Below are 25,040 nucleotides of genomic sequence, written 5' to 3' on the forward strand. Positions count from 1 at the left end.
GAAAGCTTGGAGATGGAATTTTTTCATGTCCCAAGACATTCCAATGTCAGCTGTGGCTCAGTGGGTTGCTCCCGCATCTCAAGAGTCAGAAGGTTGTAGGTTCAATTCTTGCTCAAGAGACTTCAGCGCATGATCCAGGCTAACACCTGGCATCAGTACAGAGGGAACTGGCAGAAGTGCTGCCCTTCACATGGGATGCTAAATCCAGGACCCATCTTCCTCTCATGTGGATATAAAAGATCAATGGCACTATTTCGAAGGCCAGGGGAGCTATTCCCAATGTCCTGGCCAACATTAATTCTTCAACATCACAAAACACAGATTATCTGGTCATTATTACATTGCTCTTTGTGGGATCTTGCTGTGTCCAACCTTGGCTGCAATATTTCAAATATTACAACAATGGCCATGCTTCAAAAATACTTGCTCGGTTCTGAAGCGCTTTGGAGCATCCTGAGGTTGTGAAAGGCACTATAGAAATACAAGTTCTTTTCTTTCTTTGACCTGTTAATTAAATTGCTCTCAGCTACAGAACACAACATGTGAAATCCTGGGGATCTATTGTTTTTGATATGTTCAGATTTCAGCGAGGCTTCTGACACTATTACCAAACAAGTGATCAGAATACAAAGTAGGAAGGCATCAAATAGCGGTCAAACATCTGAGGAGGTTTGAAAAGAAAACAAAAGTGTTTTTGTGAATGGGGCTGCATCAGAGAGTAGAAAAGGACCCTGATTGAGTGCCACAGGGATCACCAGCCCCCAGCAAACAGCTCTCACTACCTGGGATGTCCCAACAGGGGTGGAAAATTGGACACAATACCTCATCATCATTGGTGGCGTAGTTTTTATCATCCGAATAGGAGAAGCCAACCCCAACCGGAGACTCCAGGTACAGAACATTGGCCACTTTGTTCCAGCTGTACTTGTTGATGTAGAGTGTACTGCCGTCATCTATCACCTGGAGGCAAACACACTGGAGTTAACAGAAAGTGACCTATCAACCTGAAAGTGCATTAACCAACTTCCCCACCCCTGTGTTATACTCCTAATAGCCAGTTGATGAAGGAAGAAACTGGAGCCAGTCTTTACTTGCAATGGATTTATTCACAGAGTGAAATATTACAGGTATATATCTCCTGACTCCACTCTACTCCTGTATCAGCAAGTGTCTCTTTATATGCTCTTTTGTAAGCCAAATGAACAAATAGAAACTAATTAGCTAATTGAAAGCCCTCATAGGGGCTCTGTAACAAATAACTTTAGAAGGAAACTTAAACTAAAATTTGGTTTTCAGAGCTGATAATGCACTCCAGCCCCTGCAGTGCCCACTGGTCATGGAAGGCCTCAAGTGTGGACACCACATGCTCCGTCTCCAGAGACACTGGGGCACGAACGTAGCCATGGAAGAGGAGCAGACAGTCAGGCTGAATGACCCCTTCAACTGCCCGCCTGGACCTGTTAATGGCCACCTTGGCAAGGCCCAGGAACAGACTTACAAGAAGGTCCTCCACCCTGCCCACCCCGCTACACACCGGGTGGCCAAAGATTGGGAGCGTGTGGCTGAAGTGAAACCAGACCTTGAGGAGCAGCTGCCTCAAATAATCAAAAAAAGGGGCTGCCACCTCTCACAACCTGTATACACGTGGACCACAGACTCCTCAAGGCTGCAGAAGAGACAGACAGCTTAGGAGTTCATGAACCATCTTAACCTTTTACTGCATGGGACACTCATGCTCAGATAACCATCCAATCAATGCCCTCCATCTGTATATATTTATACTCAATTGATAGAACACCTTGGGCCCCCAAACTCCACAATCCCCAGCACACCTCACACCCACTCGCCTCTCACCCCCAAAGCTCACCTTGGGATGCCACCCCCACCCATCCCACTCACCTAGGCCCATATACTATCCTTGCTGTGTTATGATCCCAGTTGAAGTTACCCCTGGACAAGCCTGGTCCCAGAGTGGAACCCAGCTTGATAGATCCTAACTTTTATTTTTGTTCGTTTAAATACTTGGAGAGTAGCTACTGAACAGAGGCACAGGGGTCAGATGATGAACTTTTAACAAACCAATAAAACATTTATTCAACAGGAAAGGATGAACTATATTACAATACTTCTTCAACCACAACTATACCTTTACAGATATATACAGATTTGTAAGGATAACTCAAGTTACAAAAACTATCTTATACTCTAATGTTCACAGCAAGTACACAGTCCATGTAAACCTATGGCACCTTGTGGTCAGACACACCACTCTCTGAAACCAAGTGACAGATGCCACCTCAACCAAATGCTATGGATCTCTCCTCAACTTCTCCCAGACACTTGTCACACCATGAGTCAACCAGTCTCACTGAATCCCGTCCTTCACATGAGAGTTTCCAATCTCCATTCTCCAAGACCTCAGCTTGGAATCTGCTCCCAAACTGACGTTTTCTCTCAGGCACCTTCCGCAAGAGTTTCCCTCCAGGGTTTCGAATTCTCCTTCTGATGTTCCTCTTCCCTGGGTCACCACATGCATTCAAGCTGCCTTCCACACACTCTATCTCTGACTTAGCCGTCAACAGTATCACTGCTTCACATGCCCATAGCAAAGAGTTACAGGCCTTCAGTTGTCTCTTTGGACCTTCTTGCCTCTTGCAAGCTATTCTCACTTTAAAATTGCTTTCTGCAGCTTTTGTCTCTTTAAATCTGAAACTTGGAGCCTTTCTCTCTGCCCTTCACTCTTAACTTCACTTAACTGGACCTTTACAAGATTCCTGTCCTTGACTATAAGGTCTTCTTTGGACTTTCTCTTCTTCCATTCCCCTGGACTTTTGGGGTTTTTCTTAGCTAGGGACTTGCTATCTGTCCCCTTTTAGGCTGCTTCTGCTTCACAGTTGCCTTCAAACCAACCGAACTCAAACAACTTCCAAAACAAACTGCTGTTTTCCTTCTTGTGTGTCTGTGGGAGGGTCTTGCCTCTCTGGACCCCTGTTGCTAGGCAACAGTCCAATCCTTCTATCCTTGTGTGTTTACTTTCTCTTTAGGGGTTATAAAACTCTCTTAAGAAATGCAAGCATCTTTCTAAAGTGAAACTAAAACTCTATTTGACCTTTCTTAACACACACATACAGAAATACAAATCAAACTTAAACTTTAAAGCTAAAACTCATTCCTAACACCGACAAATATCAATATAACTTACTTAAACTATATCTATTCCCTAAGACGGTGCACCCACCACACTCCATCCTGTTGATTAAGTGGTTGAGCCGGGTGATTGCCCAATAAAAGGTCATTTTCTTGGTGCCCGGCAGAGCAGGCATGTCTGTGGCTCAGCGCCTCTGCACTGAGCCTATACTTCAGCTCTATTCCCTATCCAGCGAAGCGCCTGAAGGAATTTTCAGGAGCTCCTTGGCTATTTACTTCCTGTTCACTCAGTACACATTCTCCTATTTCATACCAAAATGCTATCCTCAGTTCTCCCAAAGGCTCAGAGTATAAATGTACAACCGTGCACAGCACTGAGCTAGACTGACCAGAAGATTGCAGGTTTCATCCCCAATGCAGGTTCCGGGAGTGAGAAGGAGAACAAGGGCTTGGGCTGCCCAATCTGCAAGCAGCACCTCGGCTGGTAGGTGGGCATTGGGTTAGGACAGAACCAGGAACCCTGGCTGTTCCCTTCCCACCAGCCCAGGTAAAGCCAACACTGCTATCCCGACTGAGATTAGCCAACAGTAAAACTCAATCATCACCCTTCAGTAAAGAAAGTACTGACATGCAAAGGTCCATTTTCAGAGAGGAATCCATCTAAGGAACTGCACCCAGGTCCACCATTCAGCCACAAGACCACAGGGTCTTTGAGTGGGTTTTGCTGAGATGTCACAAACCTGCAGAAGACAAAACAAGTTGGAATTAATGTCTGCTACTGAGAACCCTGTAAGAGCATGGAGAGGTGCAGAATGATCTTTGAAGGAGAGTCACCCACCAGGACCGCGTTTCCCCCTCCTCTGAAGGCACTGTATCTGTGATACCCAGTCAACATTACGCACACACTTTCGAGCAAGGGCATTCTGATCGACGTCTTTAATACATTAGTAGAATTTGATGGTTTCTCTGTAACCACCCCATTTCCTCAGGACAGGAAAATCCAGAATGAGAGGGTTTTAATCCCAAAATTAGAGTTAGATCCTTCAGGAGTGAAGCTAACTAATATTTCTTCAAAGGGTAGTGGAAATCCGAAACACTCTTCCCCCAAAAAGGCTGTGTATGCCGGGAGGTAATTTGGAGTTTTTAGGGCTCGGAATCATTTTTGATAGTTACCAGTCTGAAATCAACACCTGCCCTTTGAGCTAGGAGACGATCTAAGGATTTGTGCAACTAAGCCCCCTGCTGAGTCAATGGAATAAAGTGACATAAGAACATAAGAACTAGGAGCAGGAGTAGGCAATTCAGCCCCTCGAACCTGCCTAGCCATTCATTACGATCATGGCTGATCTCATTTCGGCCTCAACTCCAATTTCCCGTGCTCTCCCCATAACCTTTCAACCCATTACTAATTAAAAATCTGTCTATCTCCTCCTTAAATTTATTCAGCGTCCCGGCATCCATTGCACTCTGAGGTAGTGAATTCCACAGATTCACGACCCTTTGAGAAAAGTAATTCCTCCACATCTCTGATTTAAATCTACCACCCCTTATCCTAAAACTATGACCTCTCGTTCTAGAATGCCCCAGAAGGGGAAACATCCGCTCCACGTCTACTTTGTCTATCCCCTTTAGCATCTTACATACCTTAGTTAGATCTCCTCTCATCCTTCTAAACTCTAGCAAGTATAGGCCTAAACTGCTCAATCTCTCCTCATAAGACAAGCCCCACATCTCTGGAATCTAATGAACCTGGACATCCTGGATAATTAGGTATTAAAATTGCCTCAAATGTTATGAGACTTTACAATAGCAATTTTCCTTTAGAGTAACCACTTAGCACTTCAAATCACTACTGGAAGAAGCTTGCATCCAGATCACTAGCTTTTAACCAAAATTATGAATCTACAATGGCAGAAATATTTCTTCAGTTCCCTGCCTGAAGGCAGGTCCAACCCAAAGCGTGGTGATCTCCACCACAGCTAGGTCAAGTAGGCAGGTCCCCACTCCACCCCAGTCAGAACAGGGATCGAACCTCATGCTGTTGGCACCACTCAGGACCACTCAGCTCCTGACATCATTACAGCTTTGGTTCAAACACGGACAAAAGAGCTGAACTCCCGAGGTGAGGTGAGAGTGACTGACCTCGACATCAAGGCAGCATTTGACCAAGTGTGGCATCAAGGAACCCGAGCAAAACTGAAGTCAATGGGAATCAGAGAGAAAACTCTCCACTAGTTGGAGTCATACCTAGCACAAAAGATGATGGTTGTGGTTGTTGGAGCTTAATCATCTCAGCTCCAGGACATCACTGCAGGAGTTCCTCAGGGTATTGCCCTCAGCCCAACCATCTTCAGCTGCTTCATCAATGACCTTCCTTCTATCATAAGGTCAGAAGTGAGGATGTTCACTGATGATTGCACAATGTTCAGCACCATTCGCGACTCCTCAGATACTGAAGCAGTCCATGTCCAAATGCAGCAAGACCTGGACAATATCCAGGCTTGGGCTGATAACATTCGCGCCACACAAGTGCCGGACAATGACCATCTTCAACAAGAGAGAATCTAACTATCGCCCCTTGACTTTCAATGGCATTACCATCACAATCTCCCGATATCAACATCCTGGGGTTACCATTGACCAGAAACTGAACTGGACTAGCCATATAAATACTGTGGTTATAAGAGCAGGCCTGAGGCTAGGAATCCTGCGATGAGTAACTTACCTCCTGGCTCCCCAAAGCCTGTCCACCATCTACAAAGCACAAGTCAGGAGTGTAATAGAATACTCCCCTGCCACCTCTGGTTCTCGGAACAGTGCCTGTGCTCTCTAGTGGAGGCAGAGAGTGCCCAGTGCGACATTTCCAGGCTGTGGGATGGCAAGAGGAGGCGACCCCATCAGATGAAGGAGGCCTGGATGGAGGTGGCTGCCCAGGTGAGCTGGCATGTTGCGCACCGCACATGGATTCAGTGGCAGAAATGGTTCAATAATCTTTCTGCGTTCCACAAAGGTGAGCACCCACTTGGCATGCAACTGTGTGTAAATGTCTTGGAGGGTGGCTGTTCTTTGTGGCGCTCAGGGGTCTGAGATGCAGAGTGCCAAATGGCACATGTCCCTGTGCAGGTGAAGGCTGGGCAATGTGCCCGCTTGCCTTCTGTGTATAGAAGGGTGAGGTGTGCTAATCTGACAGGCACCTCAACCCGTGTCTCCTTGGAGTGGGGGTGGGGGTGTGTGTGTGTGTGGGGGGGATGGGATGGGATGGGGGGTGCAAGGCTGGGATGGTGAAGTTGATCCTCCTAGCTCAAAGGGCAGGTGTTGATTTCAGACTGGTAACTATTAACAATGGTTCCGAGCCATAAAAACTCCCAAGTACCTCTCGGCATCCACAGCCTTTTTGGAGGAAGAGTGTTTCAAATTTCCACTACCCTTTGAAGAAATATTGGTTGACTTCACTCCCGAGGCTGGGTGGCAGGTAGAGGGCACACTATTGAATGCACTTTTACCCATACAGAAGAAAAGCTATAATGCGCCGGAACATGCATGGGCAGGTGGTGGGGTCCCCAACATACTGATTGACATGGAAACCCGAATATGGGATGCGAGCTTGGAGCAAGATCCACAGGTCGCAGAGAAGCAGGGGTCTCGGATTAAGGTAAGAGTCCAATGGACAGGTGAGAGACAGTAGAAGTGTGTAACAACTGCAGGATCACGGCATTTCCAATGAGAAGTTCTAATTAACAGTCTCCATTACTCGTCCAATCACAGTGCCTCAGTGAGGCATCAGTCCATTCTGACAAACAATGCACACATAGTCACTTGGTTACAATGTAATCAACTGACAAATTCTGTTCCTCCCTCAAAAGCACCATCCTCACGATGCCCGATAGGCCCCGAAGACCCTCTCTTGACACCCAAGAATGAGCCGCGTCGGGACACAGGCATGTTTTCTCTCGCGAGTTCACATGAGGCCGGGTCAGCTGTTTGCCCGATCCTGCAATGTAAAATCCTGGCCCACTTCTTGGTTGGGCTTTCTCCTTCATATACCTCAGTGCGTTGATATGAAGAATCATTGCACTTTATCCTACCCCAGCTCAATCCCAGGAGATTAAAGATCGTTCCTGCCCTCTATTTTTTCCTTCTTCCTACAGCTTTCAAGTTTTTTAAAACCTGACTGTATAATCATGATTATCTGTGCGTCAGCCTTGGTTAACACCTTCACCTAAGAGTCAGAAGTTTGTAGGTTCAAGTCCTGCTCCAGAGACATGAATGCATGATACAGGCTGACACACCACTACAGCACTTGAGGAGTGCTGCACTATTGGAGGTGCCATCTGCTTCAGATGGGTGTAAAGAGTCTCATGACACTACATGAAGAGCAGGGAAGTTCTCCTGGTACCCTTACCAATATTTATCCCTCAACCAATATAGTTAAAAACAGATTATCTGGTTATTATTTCATTATTGTTTGTGAGAACTTGATGTCCACAAATTGGCTGTGTTTCCTACACTACAACAGTGGCTATACATCAAAAGTGCTTAATTGCCTGTGAAGTGATTTGGGACACTGAGGTGTCCCAAATATAAATGACACATATAAATGCCAACACTCTCCTTTATCTCATATTTTGTTTAACCCTGGCATGTTCTGCATTGGGACTTCATCTCTTCCCCATTATGTTAATTACTTAGACAGAGTTATGTATCTAATGGAATCTGTGGAGATAGAAATGGATTTAACATTTCAAGTTGAATAAGTCATATTTGACTTGAAATATTAAATCTGTTTCTCCGTCCTTAGATGCTGCCAGATTTGTTGAGTATTTCCAGTTTTTATTTCAGATTTTCAGCATCCGCAGTATTTTGCTTTTACAGTGATTTGCTGATGATACAAAGCTAGGTGGGAATATAAACTGTGAGGAGGACACAGAGGCTGCTGAGAGATATAAACAGGTTAAGTGAATGGGCAACAAGATGGCAGATGCAGTATAATGTGGGAAAGAGTGAGGTTATTCACTTTGGTCATAAGAACAGAAAAGCCAGAATATTGTTTTCAAAAAGGTGTGAAACTTTTAAACGTTGACATTCAGAGAGACTTGGGCGTACCCATGCAAGGAACATAAGTTAGCATGCAAGTACGGCAAGCAATTAGGAAAGCAAATGGCACATTCACAGAATCACAGGACAAGAGGCCATTCGGCCCATCATGTCTGTGCTGGCTCTCGAAAGGAGCTACTTACCTCATGCCATTGCCCCACCTTCTTCTCAAAACCCTGCAGTCTCCATTTTCTGATACTAATCCTAGTTCCTCCTCAATGACTCGATCGAACCTGCCTCCACCATGCTCTCAGGCAGTGCATTCCAGAGCCTAACCACTCGCGGTGTGAAAGATTTTCCTCATGTCGCTTTTGCTTCTTTTGCCAATTACTTTAAATCTGTGCACTTTTGCTCTTGCTCTTTTCATGACTGGGAACAGTTTCTCCCTATCTACTCTGTTGAGACCCCACATGATTTTGAATACCTCTATCAAATTTGGCCTCGATTGCAAGGGGATTGGAGTACCAGAATAAAGAAGTCTTGCTACAATTCTATGGAGCTTTAGTGAGATTGCACCTTGAATACTGTGTGCAATTTTAAGGGAGAAGGATATATCTGAATTAGAGGCAGTATAGCAAAGGTTCATTAGGATGCTGCCTGAGATGAGAGGGTTGTCCTATGGATGAGAGGGTAGGTAAATTGGGTCTATATTATTTGGACTTTATAAGAATGAGGGATGGTCATATTGAAACATTGAAGATTCCGAAGGGGCTTGACAGGGTAGATACTGAGAGGCTGATTCCCCTGGTCAGGGAATCTAGAACAAGGAGGCACAGTCTCAGGATAAGCGTTTGATCATTTAGGACTGAGATAAGGAGAAATTTCTTCACGCATAGGGCTGTGAATCTTTGGGATTCTCTACCCCAGGGGATTGTGGATGCTCCATCATTGAATATATTTAAGACGGAAAGAGAGATTTTTGGTCTCTCGGGGAATTAAGGGATATGGGGAATAGCCAGGAAAGTGGAGTTGAAGCCCTAAATCGACCATGATCATATTGAATGGCAGAGCAGGCTCGAGGGAATGTATGGCCTTCTCCTATTTCTTACGTTATATTCCTGATGTTGCAACTCAGACAAACTGCTGACTAGTCACACCATTGGCAGGCACTTGCCAGCAATAGCTTACATAACATTTGCTATCTTCTGACCACAGTCACAGTGACTTTAAAAGTTGGTTAAGTTGTTCTTATGGCCCACCACACTATACTTAGGCTGCACATTGTCAGCACCTCTAACTTCATAGGAATCTAAACCTGATACAAACATGGAATTCTAATGGTTCAATCTACATCCAAGCTCAATTCCATTGTATAAAGCCTTGATGCAAGTACGGGATTATCACACTTCACCTGGAGGAACACAGTGCTCACTCCCCAACCCCGCTATCACTGGCCCTTTTCGGCTGCAGTCTCTATATGATGTACGACAGCAACTCATCAAGGTAAATTCAACAGCACCTCCCTCGCCTGGGGCCTCTACTGCTGAGAGGAACAAGAGCAGCAAGGTCATACCAAGACCCCTCCAAATCACACACCATCCTGACACAGGCCTCTATGGATGCTGTCTCTTCATTGTCCCTGGGTCAAGATTCTAGAATTCCCATCCTCATCACAGCATGACTGCAGCGGATCAAGAGAAGGTAACCACCTGCTATCACTCCAGGGAAACTAGGGAGAAGCAATGAATGTCAGTCTTGCCACCAACACCCACGTCCTGAGAACAAATACACAATTTGAAACAAAACAAAAACAGAATTACCTGGAAAAACTCAGCAGGTCTGGCAGCATCGGCGGAGAAGAAAAGAGTTGACGTTTCGAGTCCTCAGACCCTTCAACAGAACTCAGTAAAGTTAGGAGAGGGGTGAAATATAAGTTGGTTTAAGGTGGGGAGGGGGTGGGAGAGAAGTTGGGGGGTGGGGGGGGGGGGGGGGAGGTGGTTGGGTTGGGGTGGTTGTAGGGACAAGCAAGTAGTGATAGGAGCAGATAATCAAAAGATGTCACAGACGAAGGAACAAAGAGGTGTTAAAGGTGGTGATATTATCTAAGAGAATGTGCTAATTAAGAATGGATGGCAGGACACTCAAGGTACAGCTCTAGTGGGGGTGGGGTGGAAAGACTGACAGGGCATTACAGGTATAGATTTAAAAATAATGGAAAATAGGTGGGAAAAGAAAAATCTATATAAATTATTGGAAAAAACAAAAGGGAGGGGGAAGAAACGGAAAGGGGGTGGGGATGGAGGAGGGAGTTCAAGATCTAAAGTTGTTGAATTCAATATTCAGTCTGGAAGGCTGTAAAGTGCCTAATTGGAAGATGAGGTGCTGTTCCTCCAGTTTGCGTTGGGCTTCACTGGAACAATGCAACAAGCCAAGGACAGACATGTGGGCAAGGGAGCAGGATGGAGTGTTAAAATGGCAAGCGACAGGGAGGTTTGGGTCTTTCTTGCGGACAGACCGCAGGTGTTCTGCAAAGCGGTCGCCCAGTTTGCGTTTGGTCTCTCCAATGTAGAGGAGACCGCATTGGGAGCAACGAATGCAGTAGACTAAGTTAGGGGAAATGCAAGTGAAATTCTGCTTCACTTGAATGGAGTGTTTGGGCCCTTGGACGGTGAGGAGAGAGGAAGTGAAGGGGCAGGTGTTGCATCTTCTGCGTGGGCATGGGGAGGTGCCACAGGTGGGGGTTGAGGAGTAGGGGGTGATGGAGGAGTGGACCAGGGTGTCCCGGAGGGAACGATCCCTACGGAATGCCGCCGGGGGGGGGGGTGAAGGGAAGATGAAGACAAAAAGCTAAAAGCTACTGCGGATGCTGGAAATCCAAAACAAAAACAGAATTACCTGGAAAAACTCAGCAGGTCTGGCAGCATTGGTGGTGAAGAAATCAGTTAACGTTTCGAGTCTTCATGACCCTTCGGCAGAACTGAGTATAGTTAGGAGAAAGATGAAATATAAGCTGGTCTAAGGTGGGGGGGCGGGGGGAGAGAGAAGTTGAGGGTGTGGTGATTGTGGAGATAAGCAAGCAGTGATAGGAGCAGATAATCAAAAGATGTCACAGACAAAAGGATCAAAGAGGTGTTGAAGGTGGTGATATTGTCTAAGAAAAGTGCTAATTAAGAATGGAAGACAGGATACTCAAGGTACAGCTCTAGTGGGGGTGGGGTGGAAAGACTAACAAAGTTTTAGTTTTAGATTTAAAAATAATGGAAATAGGTGGGAAAAGAAGAATCTATATAAATTATTGAAAAAAAAGGGAGGGGGGAGAAACGGCGTGGGGATGCGGGGAGGGGGAGTTTAAGATCTAAAGTTGTTGAATTCAATATTCAGCCTGGAAGGCTGTAAAGTGCCTAGTCAGAAGATGAGGTGCTGTTCCTCCAGTTTGCGTTGGGCTTCACTGGAACAATGCAGCAAGCCAAGGACAGACATGTGGGCAAGAGAACAGGGTGGAGTGTTAAAATGGCAAGCGACAGGGAGGTTTGGGTCTTTCTTGCGGACAGACCGCAGGTGTTCTGCAAAGCGGTCGCCCAGTTTGCGTTTGGTCTCTCCAATGTAGAGGAGACCACATTGGGAGCAACGAATGCAGTAGACTAAGTTAGGGGAAATGCAAGTGAAATGCTGCTTCACTTGAAAGGAGTGTTTGGGCCCTTGGACGGTGAGGAGAGAGGAAGTGAAGGGGCAGGTGTTGCATCTTCTGCGTGGGCATGGGGAGGTGCCATTGCTGGGGGTTGAGGAGTAGGGGGTGATGGAGGAGTGGACCAGGGTGTCCCGGAGGGAACGATCCCTACGGAATGCCGTCAGGGGGGGGTGAAGGGAAGATGTGTTTGGTGGTGGCATCATGCTGGAGTTGGCGGAAATGGCGGAGGATGATCCTTTGAATGCGGAGGCTGGTGTGTTTGGTGGTGGCATCATGCTGGAGTTGGCGGAAATGGAGGAGGATGATCCTTTGAATGCGGAAGCTGGTGGGGTGATAAGTGAGGACAAGGAGGACCCTATCATGTTTCTGGGAAGGAGGAGAAGGTGTGAGGGCATTCTGAATATCGAGATGCTTTTCTTTCCTGTGGAAATCGTGTTTTGTCAGAAAGAATGAGGTCAAAACATTAACCCACAGCAATGCTGATACCAGCCTTCTTTAATGTATTGGCATAAATGGGCGTATTCTTAATCCGACATCTCAAATTATTCCCATTGACCAGGAAGCAGCCTCACTCCAGCATGACTCTGTCCAAACACAAAGGATAGAACTGAACCTCAGCCCACTAAGGCACAGTAGAAAATGTTAGGGAAGGAAATAATTAAAGAAGTTCAATTGCTAATTATCACATCTAAAACATCGATTGACCACACCCTGGGCATTTCTGGGGTTCATTCTTCTGTCGTAAATCCCTAATTCTTTTCTCCTGCCATAACTTTCCAAGGTGTTTCTGTCCCCATTGTTTCTAGTTACAAATCTCCTTTTGTACTGCGTGCTGTTTCTAAATGATCTCCCCATCCCGTTAACTTTGTATCCTCCATTTTCTGTCTAACCGCCGAGTGGTTCATATCCACCATCAACGCTGCGGGAAAGGAATGTTTTCCGAGGAATTTTCAATTGACAAAATTAAAAATGGAGCAGTGTATTTTGAAATTCCCATCTTTGGGTGTTGTTAGAAAAATGAAACTGATTGCGTTCAGTGATGCGTCTTATGCAAATCTACGTGATGGATTTTTGAGCGTGGGAGGATTTATAATATTTCTCACTGGGGAAAAAGGCAAATGCTGCCCTTTGGCATGGGAATCTAAAAAAATACGAAGAGTTGTGAAAAGTATGTTAGCAGCAGAGACTCTCGCCCTTGTTGAGGCGGTAGATATGGCATTCTTTATATCAAAGATACTGGCAGAAGTTTTAAGTGGAAAAGGGTATTCAGGAATGGTACCTATCCAATATCTTCTAGCTAATAAGTCACTTTGGGAAAATGTTCACTCTGCCTTGCTGGGAGTCAGAGTAGAGCTGAGCAGCGCCCATCAATACAGACCGGGGATTGCAGAGCAGCCTACATTGCTGGGAGTCGGAGCGGAGCGGACCTGTGGGGGACAGTCGAGAGCTGAGGAGCGCCCATAAATACAGACCGGGGATTGCAGAGCGGCCTACAATGCTGGGAGTCAGAGCAGAGCGGACCTGCGGGGGACAGGCAGGAGCTGAGCTGTTTCGCTGTTTCAGCTGCTCTGAGGCTGCAGTCAGGGAAAAAGAGAAAAGAGCAACTGTGACATCACAGGAAGCTGGTAAGTTGATTGGCCGGTAGGTGCTCAGTCTAAGGGACAGTGTGTGAGAAACCAGCTTAAGACAGGCGAGTTCAGGTAGATCTATAAATAAAAAGAACTAAAAAACTTTAATAATAATAAACCGTAATTTGAAAACTTTAAAATTAAAATCAAACAACAAAGATTTTTTAAAAAGCAATAAAAGTAAAGTATTTAAATCACAGAATCTCACAGTGCAAAAGAGGCCCTTCGGCCCATTGAGTCTGCACCGACACGTGAGAAACACCTGACCTACCTACCTAATCCTATTTACCAGCACTTGGCCCATAGCCTTGAATGTGCCAAGTGCTCATCCAGGTACTTTTAAAAGGATGTGAGGCAACCCGCCTCCACCCGCCTCCCAGGCAGCGCATTCCAGACCGTCACCACCCTCTGGGTAAAAATGTTTTTCCTCACATCCCCCCTAAACCTCCTGCCCCTCACCTTCAACTTGTGTCCCTAAAATATCTAAAACACATACCTTGTAGTTAAGAAGCACATTAATCTTTAGTTGTCAGTGGTGCTAGCATTCAATAAACACGGTAAATTGTTTTTATTCAGAAGGTCAAACCGGCAGCACCACCCGAATAAAAGTCCGGCTGGCCCTGCTGCAGCTCGAGTCCGATGTGCCTAATTAACAGCAAAACAACACATTCATGAAACCCTTGTGTGCTTGTCCCGCCTGCCATCTAAACCACAAGGTCTGGCCGAACGCTGTTTCTCACTCATGGATCCCACCGAGCAGCCCAGCCAGGGGTCCTGGCGATTCTTCCTCATCGGGGAGGCCAACTTCCCAGCCATCTCCATGTTGTGGATGCGCCAGCAGTTCTCGTAATTCTCGCGGATGCGTTTCCTGCAAGGCTTCTCGTAGTAACACCTACGCTTTGCCTCTTTGATGATCCTGTCTGTGGTGAGAATCCGGGTCAGGGTCCAGTAAGTCGCCTCCACATCACCGCCCTGAACCATCACCGTCCGCAACACGAGGCGAGCTTGTGCTGCCATCGCCGGTGGAAGTGACAGTTGTCGGGGGAAGGGGGAGAGGGGCGGACCCGATGTGTAGCATACATAGGAAGAAAGTCATTAAAGTAAATTAACTAAACTAACATAAGTTAGAATGGCGAGACAGGTGTTATGCTGCAGCTGAGAGATGTGGGAGCTTTTGAACACCAAGGTGATCCATGACAAACACATCTGCAGGAAGTTTAAACAGCTTGAGGAATTCCGGGTCAGGATTATTGATCTGGAAGCCGAAATGCAGACACTGTGCAACATAAGGGAGGGGGAGAAATACCTGGATACTTTGTTCCAGAAGACAGTCACAGAAGACAGAAGAGGGTCATCTGTTTTGGCCAGCAGAGAGGGGCAGGAGGATGAGACTGTCAGTGAGGCAGGTAATGGGACTGAACAGATGGTAGGGGAGGAGCTTCAGACTTTGCAATTGTCAAACAGGTTTGAGGTGCTCACAACCTGCGAGGATGAAAGTCAAGTCTGCAAGGTGGAGGAGCTGGCTGGCCATGGCACTGTGGTACAGGAAGCTGTTCAAGTAGGTTAGTAAAAAGGAATATTGTGATAGTAGGGGATAGTATAATGAGGGGGATTGACACTGTTCTCTGAAGCAAAGAGCGAGAGTCCAGACGGCTATGTTGCCTGTCCGGTGCCAGGGTTCAGGACATCTGCTCAGGGCTGAAGTGGAACTTGCAGTGGGAGGGGGAGGATCCAGTTGTCATGGTCCATGTAGGTACTAATGACATAGGTAGAACTAGAAAAGAGGTTCTGCAAAGTCAGTATGAGGAGCTAGGTACCAAATTAAGCAGCAGAACCTCAAAGGTAATAATCTCTGCATTATTACCTGAGCCACGTGCAAATTGGCATAGGGCAAATAAGATTAGAGAGATGAATGCGTGGCTCAAAGACTGGTGGGAGAGAAGTGGGTTCCGGTTTGTGGGGCACTGGCATCAGTACTGGGGAAAAAGTGGGGGCTGTACCGTTGGGGCGGTTAACACCTGAACTGTGCTGGGATGAAGGTCCTCGCAAATCGCATAACTAGGGAAGTAGAGAGGGCTTTAAACTAAACAAGAGGGGTAAGGGATCAAGCTTGGATAGAGGTAGCAATTCAAGGTGTAATATGAGAAATGAGGGTCAGACAATGGCAGGAAGACAAAGAAAAAACCTAAGATTACATCAATCGTCAAGACTAGATTTTTACAAAGGTAACAAAAAGACAAAACTGAAGGCTCTCTATCTGAATGCACGTAGCATTACTAACAAAGTAAATGAATTGATGGCCCACATTGAAGTAAATAAATATGATCTGATAGCAATTACAGAGATGCGGCTGCAGAACAACAAAGATTGGGTCCTTAATATTGAAGAGTACATGTCATTCAAGAATAGGAAGCTAGGTAAAGGTAAAGGGGTAACACTGTTAATCAAAGAGGGTATTGGTGCAATAGTTAGAGATGACCTTGGTTCAAGAGATCAGGATGTAGAATCGGTTTGGGTGGAGATGAGGAATAGTAGGGGAAAGGAGTCATTAGTGGGAGTGGTCTACAGACCCCCTAACAGTAGCCATAGTATAGGACAAGGTATTCAAGAGAAAATATCGTATGCTTGTGATAAAGGGACGGCAATAATCATGAGCGATTTTAATCTACATACAAACTGGAAAAATCAGATTGGCAGTAGTAGCCTGGATGAGGAGTTCTTAGAATGCTTTCGAGATAGGTTCCAGAATGTGCTACTCTAAGAACCTACCAGAGAGCAGGTTATATTAGACTTGGTATTGTGTAACGTGACAGGATTAATGACCTCAGAGTAAAGGCACCCCTAGGTAGCAGCGACCACATTATGATTGAATTTTACATCCAGTTTGAAAGGGAGAAGAATGGGTCTAAGACTAGAATCTTATACTTAAATAAGGGCAACAATGTGGGGATGAAAGCTGAGCTAGCTGAAGTGAACTGGGAAACTAGGCTGGAGGTTAGATCAATAGAGAAGTGGCCGACATTTAAGGGGTTATTTCAGAGTATTCAGGATAAGTACGTTCCTAATATAAAGAAAAATTCTAAGGGGAGGACCCACCATCCGTGGTTTACTAAAGATGCTAAGAAAAGAGCATACAACGCCACAAAGATGAGTGGCAGGACAGATGATTGGACAGAATAACAAGAACAGCACAGAATGACTAAAAGATTGATTAGGAGAAAGAAATTAGAGTGTGAGAGGAAGCTAGTTAGAAATGTAAAAGTGGATAGCAAGAGTTTATACAGGTATTTAAAAAGGAAAAGAGTAAAGTGAGTGCTGGCCCTCTAGAGTGACAGTGGGGAGTTAATAGTAGATAATAAGGAAATAGCAGAAGAAATGAACAAATATTTTGCTTCTTGTTCACTATAGAGGATATAAAAAAACATTCCAGTAATAGCTGCAAATCAAGAGGTGAACGGGAGAAAGGGACTTGGTGAAATTGAAATCACTTGGGAAATGGTACTGGGCAAATTGTTGGAGCTGCGGGCTGGCAAGTCTCTGGGTCCCAATGGACTACATCCTAGGGTCTTAAAAGAGGTGGCTAATGAGGCAGTCGATGTGCTGGTGTTAATTTTCCAAAATTCTCTAGATTCTAGAAAGGTTCCATCAGACTGGAACCCTTCTATTCAAGGGAGGCAGAAAACAGGAAACTATACGCCAGTTAGCTTGACATCTCTCGTGGGGAAGTTATTAGAATCGATCATTAAAGATGTTATAGCTAGGCATTTAGAGCTCAAGGCAATCAGGAAGAGTCAGCATGGTTTTGTGAAGGAAAATCACGTTTAACCAATTTACTGGAGTTTTTTGAAGGAGTAACATGCACAGTAGATAAAGGGGAGCCTGAAGGCATGCTGTACTTGGATTTCCAGAAGGCATTTGATAAGGTGCCACATCAAAGATTATTACAGAAAATAACAGCGCATGGTGTAGTGGGTAACATATCAGCATAGATAGAAGATTGGCTGGCTGGCAGAATGCAGAGAGTATGCATAAATGGGTGTTTTTCTGATTGGCAGAACGTGACGAGTGGAGTCCCACAGGGGTCTGTACTGGGACCTCAACTTTTTACAATTTATATCAATGACTTAGATGAGGGGAGTGAAGACATGGCAGCTAAATTTGCAGATGACACAAAGATAGGTTGGAAAGTATGTTGTGAAGAGGACATGAGGTTACAGATGGATATAGATAGGTTGAATGAGTGGGCAAACACCTGGCAAATGGAGTTTAATGTGGTAAAATGTGAAGTTGTTCACTTTGGCAGGAAGAACAAAAAAAAGCAGAGTATCACTTAAATGGAGAACGGCTGCATAATTCTGAGGTGCAAAGGGATCTAGGTGTTCCAGTATGAGAGTCACAAAAAGTTAGTATGCAGGTACAGCAAGTAATTAAGAAGGCTAATGGAATGCTATCCTTTATTATGAGAGGGGTTGGACATAAAAGTAAGTATATTTTGCTTCAGTTATACAGGGCATTGGTGAGACCGCAACTCGAATACTGTGTGCAGTTTTGGTCTTCTTATTTATGGAAGGATGTAAATGCATTGGAGGTAGTTCAAAGGAGGTTTACAAGATTGAGACCTGGAATGAGCAGGTTGTCTTATGAGGAAAGGTTGGACAGACTGGGCTTGTTTCCACTGGAGTTCAGAAGAGTGAGGGGTGATTTGAATGAAGTATGCAAGATTCTGAACGGCCTTAACAAGGTGGACGTCAAAAGGATGTTTCCTCTTTGTGAGTGGGTTCAGAACTAGGGGGCATTGTTTTGAAATTAGGGGTCACCCTTTTATGACAGAGATGAGGCGAATTTTTTCTCAGAGGATTGTGCAACTTTGGAATTCTCTGCCTCAGAAGGTGGTGGAGACGGGTCACAGAATATTTTTAAGACAGAGGTAGATTGCTTCCCTTGCCTAACAAGAATCTAAAGTTATTGGGGTTAGATGGGAACATGGAAACTGAAATACAAGAAGATTAGCCATGATCTTATTGAATGGCAGAGCAGGCTTGAGAAGCCAAATGTTCTACTCCTGTTCCTATTTCTTAAGTTATGTTCTTAAAATGCATTAATGAGAAAAGATTAACGAGTGCAGTTTTGGTCTCCTTATCTGAGGAAGGATGTTCTTGCTATAGAGGGAGTACAACGAAGGTTTACCCGACTGATTCCTGGGATGGTGGGACTGACATATGAGCTAAGATTGAGTCAGTTAGGATTATATTCGCTGAAGTTCAGAAGAATGAGGGGGGATCTCATAGAAACTTATAAAATTCTAACAAGACTAGATAGGGTGGATGTGGGAAGGATGTTCCTGATGGTGGGGGAGTCCAGAACCAGGGGTCACAGTCTGAGGATACAGGGTAGACAATTTAGGACTGAGATGAAGAGAAATGTCTTCACCCAGAGAGTTATGAGCCTGTGGAATTCGCTACCACAGAAAGCAGTTGAGGCCAAAACATTGTATGTTTTCAAGAAGGAGTTAGATTTGGCTCTTGGGGCGAAAGGGATCAAAGGATATGGGGAGAAAGCGGGAGCAGGCTATTGAGTTGGATGATCAGCCATGTTCATATTGAATGGCGGAGCAGGCCCAAAGGGCCAAATGGCCTACTCCTGCTCCTATTTTCTATGTTTCTATGAGATTGCGAATTGACATTGCAAGCTTAAAACAGTTGCTCGAGAATAAGGAGATTGCCAAGATCAAATGGATTGATAGCAGCTACCAATTAGCTGACTGCTTCACCAAAAGAGGAGCGAGCTCCAAGAAGTTACTGGTGACCCTCAAAGAGGGATGTATTTTTCTTTAGGAAAAAATACTTCTTGTGTGTGGACACATGTTCTTTTTTTAAGGAGGGGAATAAGGTCAATTTATTGAATGAAAAAAATATATATTGATGTTTGTTATTACCTTTTTCCTGTGTGTGATTATATCAACTTAAGGGTTACTTTTTTAAGGAGGAATCTGTTAGGGAAGGAAACAGTTAAAGAAGTTCAATTGCTAATTATTAGGTTGCTTAACTAAGTACCCATTTGGTTCTATAAAAGGGACAACAGCCGAGACTAGTTCTGTCTGTGAAGAGTTTGATGACAAACAATAAAACTCTGTCTGAAGGAAAAAAGCAAAAAAACTGCGGATGCTGGAAATCCAAAACAGAAACAAAAATATCTGGAAAAACTCAGCAAGTCTGGCAGCATCTGCAGAAAGGAACATAGTTAACGTTTCGAGTCCGAATGACCCTTCAACAGAACAGTTCTTAATTGGCCATTGACAGGTCGGCGGGCGGACAGCTGATTTCACTGTCCACCTGCCTTCCTCAATATTTAAATGGACCGGGATGACGTCGGGGGTTCCTCCCAACATCATCCCGTGTCAGTTTCCCGTTGGCGAATGGGCCCCGCCCCCAAATCACCGACGGCAAAATTCTGCCCCATGTCTCTGTAATGGCTGTTATATCAAACCCATTTTCTCTTTGTGCCATTAATTTGTCTATCTTTCTACAAATGCTTCGTGCATGCCAATAAAGTGCCTTTAATTTTAGAACTGTTTAAACATTTTGCCCAGATTTGACCTTATTCGCTGATACACTATTACCGTTAAAGTTTATGTTCCTTTCCTGTCACACTCTGCTTATCTTCACCCCAAAACCCGACACTGCTCTATAGTCGTGACTTTTCTCTTTAGATTTATAGATTTCCACTCACTTGAACCCTCCTCACATATTTAGTTGAAGTATAGGCTTGTATTGCATTCGCCTTTTCGATTATTTTCTGTACGTGATCATGACATTTCAGTGGTCCATCTACCTGGACCCCCTAAGTCTCCTTGGACTTCCACTGTTGCTAGCTTTTCACCATTTGGAAAGTACAGTATTCTATCCCCTTTGGGCCAAAGTGTATCGGCCTCACATTTGCCGATATTGAAATCCATGGCCACAGTTTTGCCCATTCACTTAATCTATCAACATCGCTTTGTAATGTTACACTTCCATCTACATCAGTAAAATTCCACCTATCTTTGTATCATCAGCAAATTTGGAAATGTGGCTCTCTATCCCATCATCAAAGTCATTAGTTAATAGTGAATAGCTGAGGCCCCAACATTGTGGGACACCACTAGTCACACACAGTCAATTAGAGTACCTGCCCACTATCAATACTCTCTGTCAACTTCCACTCAACCAACTTCCTAACCATTTATTAAAATCATCTCCAATTCCAACTAACTAACAGTCCTTCATGAGGAACTTTGTCATGCGCCTTCTGGAAGTCCATATAAATAGTATCTGTAGACATTCCCCTGTCGGCTACTTTAGTCACCTCTTCAAAAATACAACCAGATTTGTTAGGCATGACCCACCCTTTATAAATCTATACTGGCTTTTTCTGATCAGCTGAAAATTTTCAAGGTGTTCAATCACCCTATCCTTAAATACAAACCCTAGCAATTTCCTGATAACAGATGTTAAACTAACTGGTTCATAATTGCCTGGTTTCCCTAACTCATCTCTTTTAAACAGAGGCGTGACATGGGCAATTTTCCAATCTGAAGGAATGGTTCCCAAATCAAGAGACCTTTGCAAAACTAGTTAATGCATCAGCAATGTTCTCACCTACTTCCATTAAAACCCTGAGATGGAAATCATCTGGTCCCAAGGATTTGTCACAAATTAGTGCCATATTCTCTTCATTACAATTATTTTGCTTAGGTTAATTGGGGTGAATTTATGATTCAGTATTAGATTTCTTGAGATGTTGGGCATGCTGACTTCTTTCTTCCTCTACTGTAAACACTGATGCAAAGTAATTACTCAGCATGTCCACTATTTCCTCATTTTCATTGATAGCGTCACAATTTTCAGTTTTTATTTCATTGCTTCTGATCACTCTCTTCTTCCTAATGTGACTTGAAAAAGGTGTTTATTTTCTACTTGTTTTGTCACCTTTTGCTGTTTTTTCTGTATCTTTCCCATTCGCCTGTATCTGCGCTAACTTTTTGCAAGCCTTTTCTTTTAGTTTTATGTTGTCTCTTAGTTCTTTAATGTCCACAGCTGACCGCTTTGGCAAGTAGAGCTCTTAATCTTAAGCTCCCTTAAGATTCTGTATCACATTAAATTATTCTTGAATGCCTCCCGCTGATGATCTGTCATTTTATCCATCATCAGATTTGCCCAGTTTATGGCAGACAGTCTCTGCCTTATCATAAGGGGGGAAAAGTAAAAAAGCCTAAATCAGACTTAATGTGCATGTATGTGAATGTGTGCAGTGTGGTTAATAAAATTGGTGAACTACAGGCATAGTTTGACAATGGAATTATGATATTATTGCTATAACAGAGAGCTAGATCAAAGGAGGGCAGTACTGGGTGTTAAGTACTCCCGGGTACAGGTGTTTAGGAGAGACAGGAAAGGAAGGGGGCGGGGGGGGAGTGGCATTATTAATTAAGGATGGTATTACAGTACTGGAGAGAGAGGATGTTCCAGAGGGGTCAAGGACAGAATCTCTCTGGCTAGAGGTAAAGAATGATAAAGGTGCAATAACATTGATCAGTGTAGTACACAGACCACCAACTAATGGAAGGGATGTAGAAATACAGACTTGCAAGAAATTACAGAGGGGTGAAAGAATTATAGAGTAATTATAATGGGGACTTAAATTATCCAAATATAGACTGGGATAGGAATAGTACAAAGGGACAAGTGGGGCGAGAGTTCCTGATACATTCAAGCTAATTCTCTGCAGCAGTATGTTTCCAGTCCAGCAAGAGGGCAGGCGCTGTTGGATCCGGTTCTGGGAAATGAGTTGGCTCAAGCGGATCAAATGGGACAGCATTTACCGGACAGTGATCATTGGGTAATAAGGTTTAGGTTGGTCATGGAAAAGGAAGAGGAACAATCCAGAGCAGGGATAATTAATTGGGGGAAAGCCAATTTCAATGGGCTGAGCACGCATCTGAGTCGAGTGAGTTGGAATCAAATGTTGGCAGAAAAGACGGTGGCTGAACAATGGGCCACCTTCAAAGAAAAAGTATTGCAGGCATGTCAAGGTATATTCCCTTGAAGGGGAAAGGTAGGCAAATAAATCCAGAGTGCTATGGTTGATGAGGGGGATAGAAGTGAAGATAAAAAGGAAAAAGTGCACAAACAACAGATGTCATGTAGAAAATACAGTGGAGAATCAGGCTGAATATAGAATACAGAAGTGAAAAAACTAAGAAGAAAAGCAAGAAGAGAGCATGAAAAGAGGCTGACAGCTAACATGAAAAGGAAACCCAAGGTCTTCCATAAGCATATAAATAATAGAAGGATGGTAAAAGAAAGAGTAGGGATGATTAGGGGACTTGCACATGGAGCAGGAGAAATAGCAGAGGTACTAAATGAGTACTTTGCATATGCCTTTATAAAGGAAGAAGATGCTGAGGTGAGAGGGGAGGTAACTGGCACACTAGAATAATTTACAGTTGAGGAGGAGGAGATGTTAGAAAGACTATCCTTAAAGTAGATAAGGTATCAGGACTAGATGACATGCATCCAACAGTACAGAGGGAAGTGAGAGCGGAAATTGCAGGGGCACTAGTGATAATCTTCCAGTTTTCCTTACACACAGGGGTGATGCCAGAGGACTGGAGAATTGTGAATGTTACACCCTAGTTCAAAAAGGGGTGCAAGGATAAAGCCGGCAACTACATACCAGTCGGTTTGACTTTAGTGGTAGGGAAAATTCTGGAAACTATAGTTCAGGACAAAATCAATAGTCATCTCAACAAGGGCAAGACAATTAAGGAAAGTCAGCATGGATTCATTAAGGGAAAATCATACTTAACTAACTAGCTGGAGTTTTTTTTGAGGAGATAACAGAGAAGGTTGATGCTGTTGATGTGGTATATATGGATTTTCAAAAGGCATTTGATACAGTGCCACACAACAGACTTGTGAGCAAAATTCTAGCTCATGAATAAAAGAGAAAGTAGGCACTTGGCTAAGAAATTGCCTGAGTGACAGGAAACAGACAGTAATGATAAATGGTTGTTTTTCAGATTGGAGGAAGGTTTATAGTGGAGTTCCCCAGGGGTCAGCGTTGGGACCCTTGTTCTTCCCGATGTATATTAATGACCTAGATTGTGGTGTGCAGGGCATGATTTCAAAATTTGCAGATGATACGAAGATTGGAAACGTTGTCAACTGTGACGGGGATAGTCTTAAACTTCAAAAGGACATAGACACTTAGGTGGATTGGGCAGACAAATGGCAGATGAAGTTCAATACAGAGAAGTGTGAGGTGATTCATTCTGGAGAGACAGTATAAAACAAAGGGAGAAACTCTAAAGGAGGTGCAGGAACAGAGGGACCTCTGTGTAAACGTACATAAGTCATTGATGGTGGCAGGGCATGTTGAGACAGCAGTTAATGAAGCATATTGTATCTTAGGCTTTATTAATAGGGGCATTGAGTGAAGAGTAAGGAAGTCATGTTGAACTTGTATAAGACACTAGTTAGGCCTCATCTGGGCCACTGTGTCCAGTTCTGGGCACCATACTTGAAGAAGGATGTGAAGGTATTGGAGAGAGTGCAGTGAAGATTCACAAGAATGATTCCAGGAATAAAGAACTGTAGCTAGGAGGATAGGTTGGAGAGGTTGGGACTGTTTTCCTTGGAGAAAAGGCGGCTGAGAGGAGGCTTGATAGAGGTATTCAAGATCCTAAGGGGTATGCACAGGTTAAACAGTGGGAAACTGTTCCCACTCAAGAGAGTATCAAGAATGAGAGGGCATGGATTCAAAATAATGGGCAAAAGGAGTAATAGTGATGCGAGAAACAAATTTCACCCAAAGGGTCTGGAACGAACTTCCTGAGAGGGTGGTGGAGGCAGGTTTGATCGAGATATTCAAAAGAGAATTGAATTGCTACCTGAAAAGAATGTGCAACATTACAGGGATAAGGCAGGGGGGTGGGACTAGGTGGAATGCTTTTTCAGAGCCAATGCAGACTTGATGGGCTGAATGGTCTCCTGCACTGTAAAGGTTCTGTGATTCTGTACTGAAGTCAGCCTTACCTAAATCTAGAATCAAAACAGTTGTTTCTCATTTCTCCCTTTCAAATACTACACTGAATTTAATCATGTTATGATCACTGTTTCATAAATGTTCACACGCTCTTAGATTTAAATAAATCTGGCTCGTATGGCTTTGTGCACTCATGCTTACAGTCTTGCCAGGTGCAGATCCTGCGTCTCTGTTAAATGATGGGGCCGTGATTTTATCATCTTTCTCTTCTCAGGTCTTCCTCCACTGCCTGGTCGGATTGCACTTCTCGGGTGCCCGAAAGGAGAAAAGCGTTGGGGGTTGGGGTTGGAGATAGATTCTTACACCTGCGGCTTGTAAGTCAGGGGCAAGTGTTGAACGGTGGGTTGGGGAGGGAGTGGATGGAAAGAGTCGGCATGAAAGGAGGTGGTTTAGGCATGGGGAGGCTGTCATCTTCTATGGGTTCAGTCCTGTTGCTGGCCACGGCTTCAGCAATGGCC

The 25,040-nt window shown here is 44.4% G+C and overlaps 1 protein-coding gene and 1 pseudogene across 1 annotated transcript in view; both read right to left on the reverse strand.

Moving 5' to 3' along the window:
• Nucleotides 1-25,040, reverse strand: part of LOC144674477 (lysosomal protective protein-like) — a 53,291-nt gene that overhangs the window by 16,712 nt on the left and 11,539 nt on the right. Inside the window, exons 2-3 of the mRNA XM_078535814.1 lie at nucleotides 3,776-3,887; nucleotides 823-960 (exon numbers count right to left, since the gene is read on the reverse strand). Of these exons, the coding sequence (XP_078391940.1) occupies nucleotides 823-960; nucleotides 3,776-3,887 (250 nt within the window). The remainder of the gene's footprint in view (nucleotides 1-822; nucleotides 961-3,775; nucleotides 3,888-25,040) is intronic.
• Nucleotides 14,078-14,534, reverse strand: LOC144674474 (small ribosomal subunit protein bS21m pseudogene; annotated as a pseudogene).

Source organism: Cetorhinus maximus, unplaced genomic scaffold (genome assembly GCF_964194155.1).
Source record: "Cetorhinus maximus unplaced genomic scaffold, sCetMax3.hap1.1 HAP1_SCAFFOLD_675, whole genome shotgun sequence".
Taxonomy (NCBI): domain Eukaryota; kingdom Metazoa; phylum Chordata; class Chondrichthyes; order Lamniformes; family Cetorhinidae; genus Cetorhinus; species Cetorhinus maximus.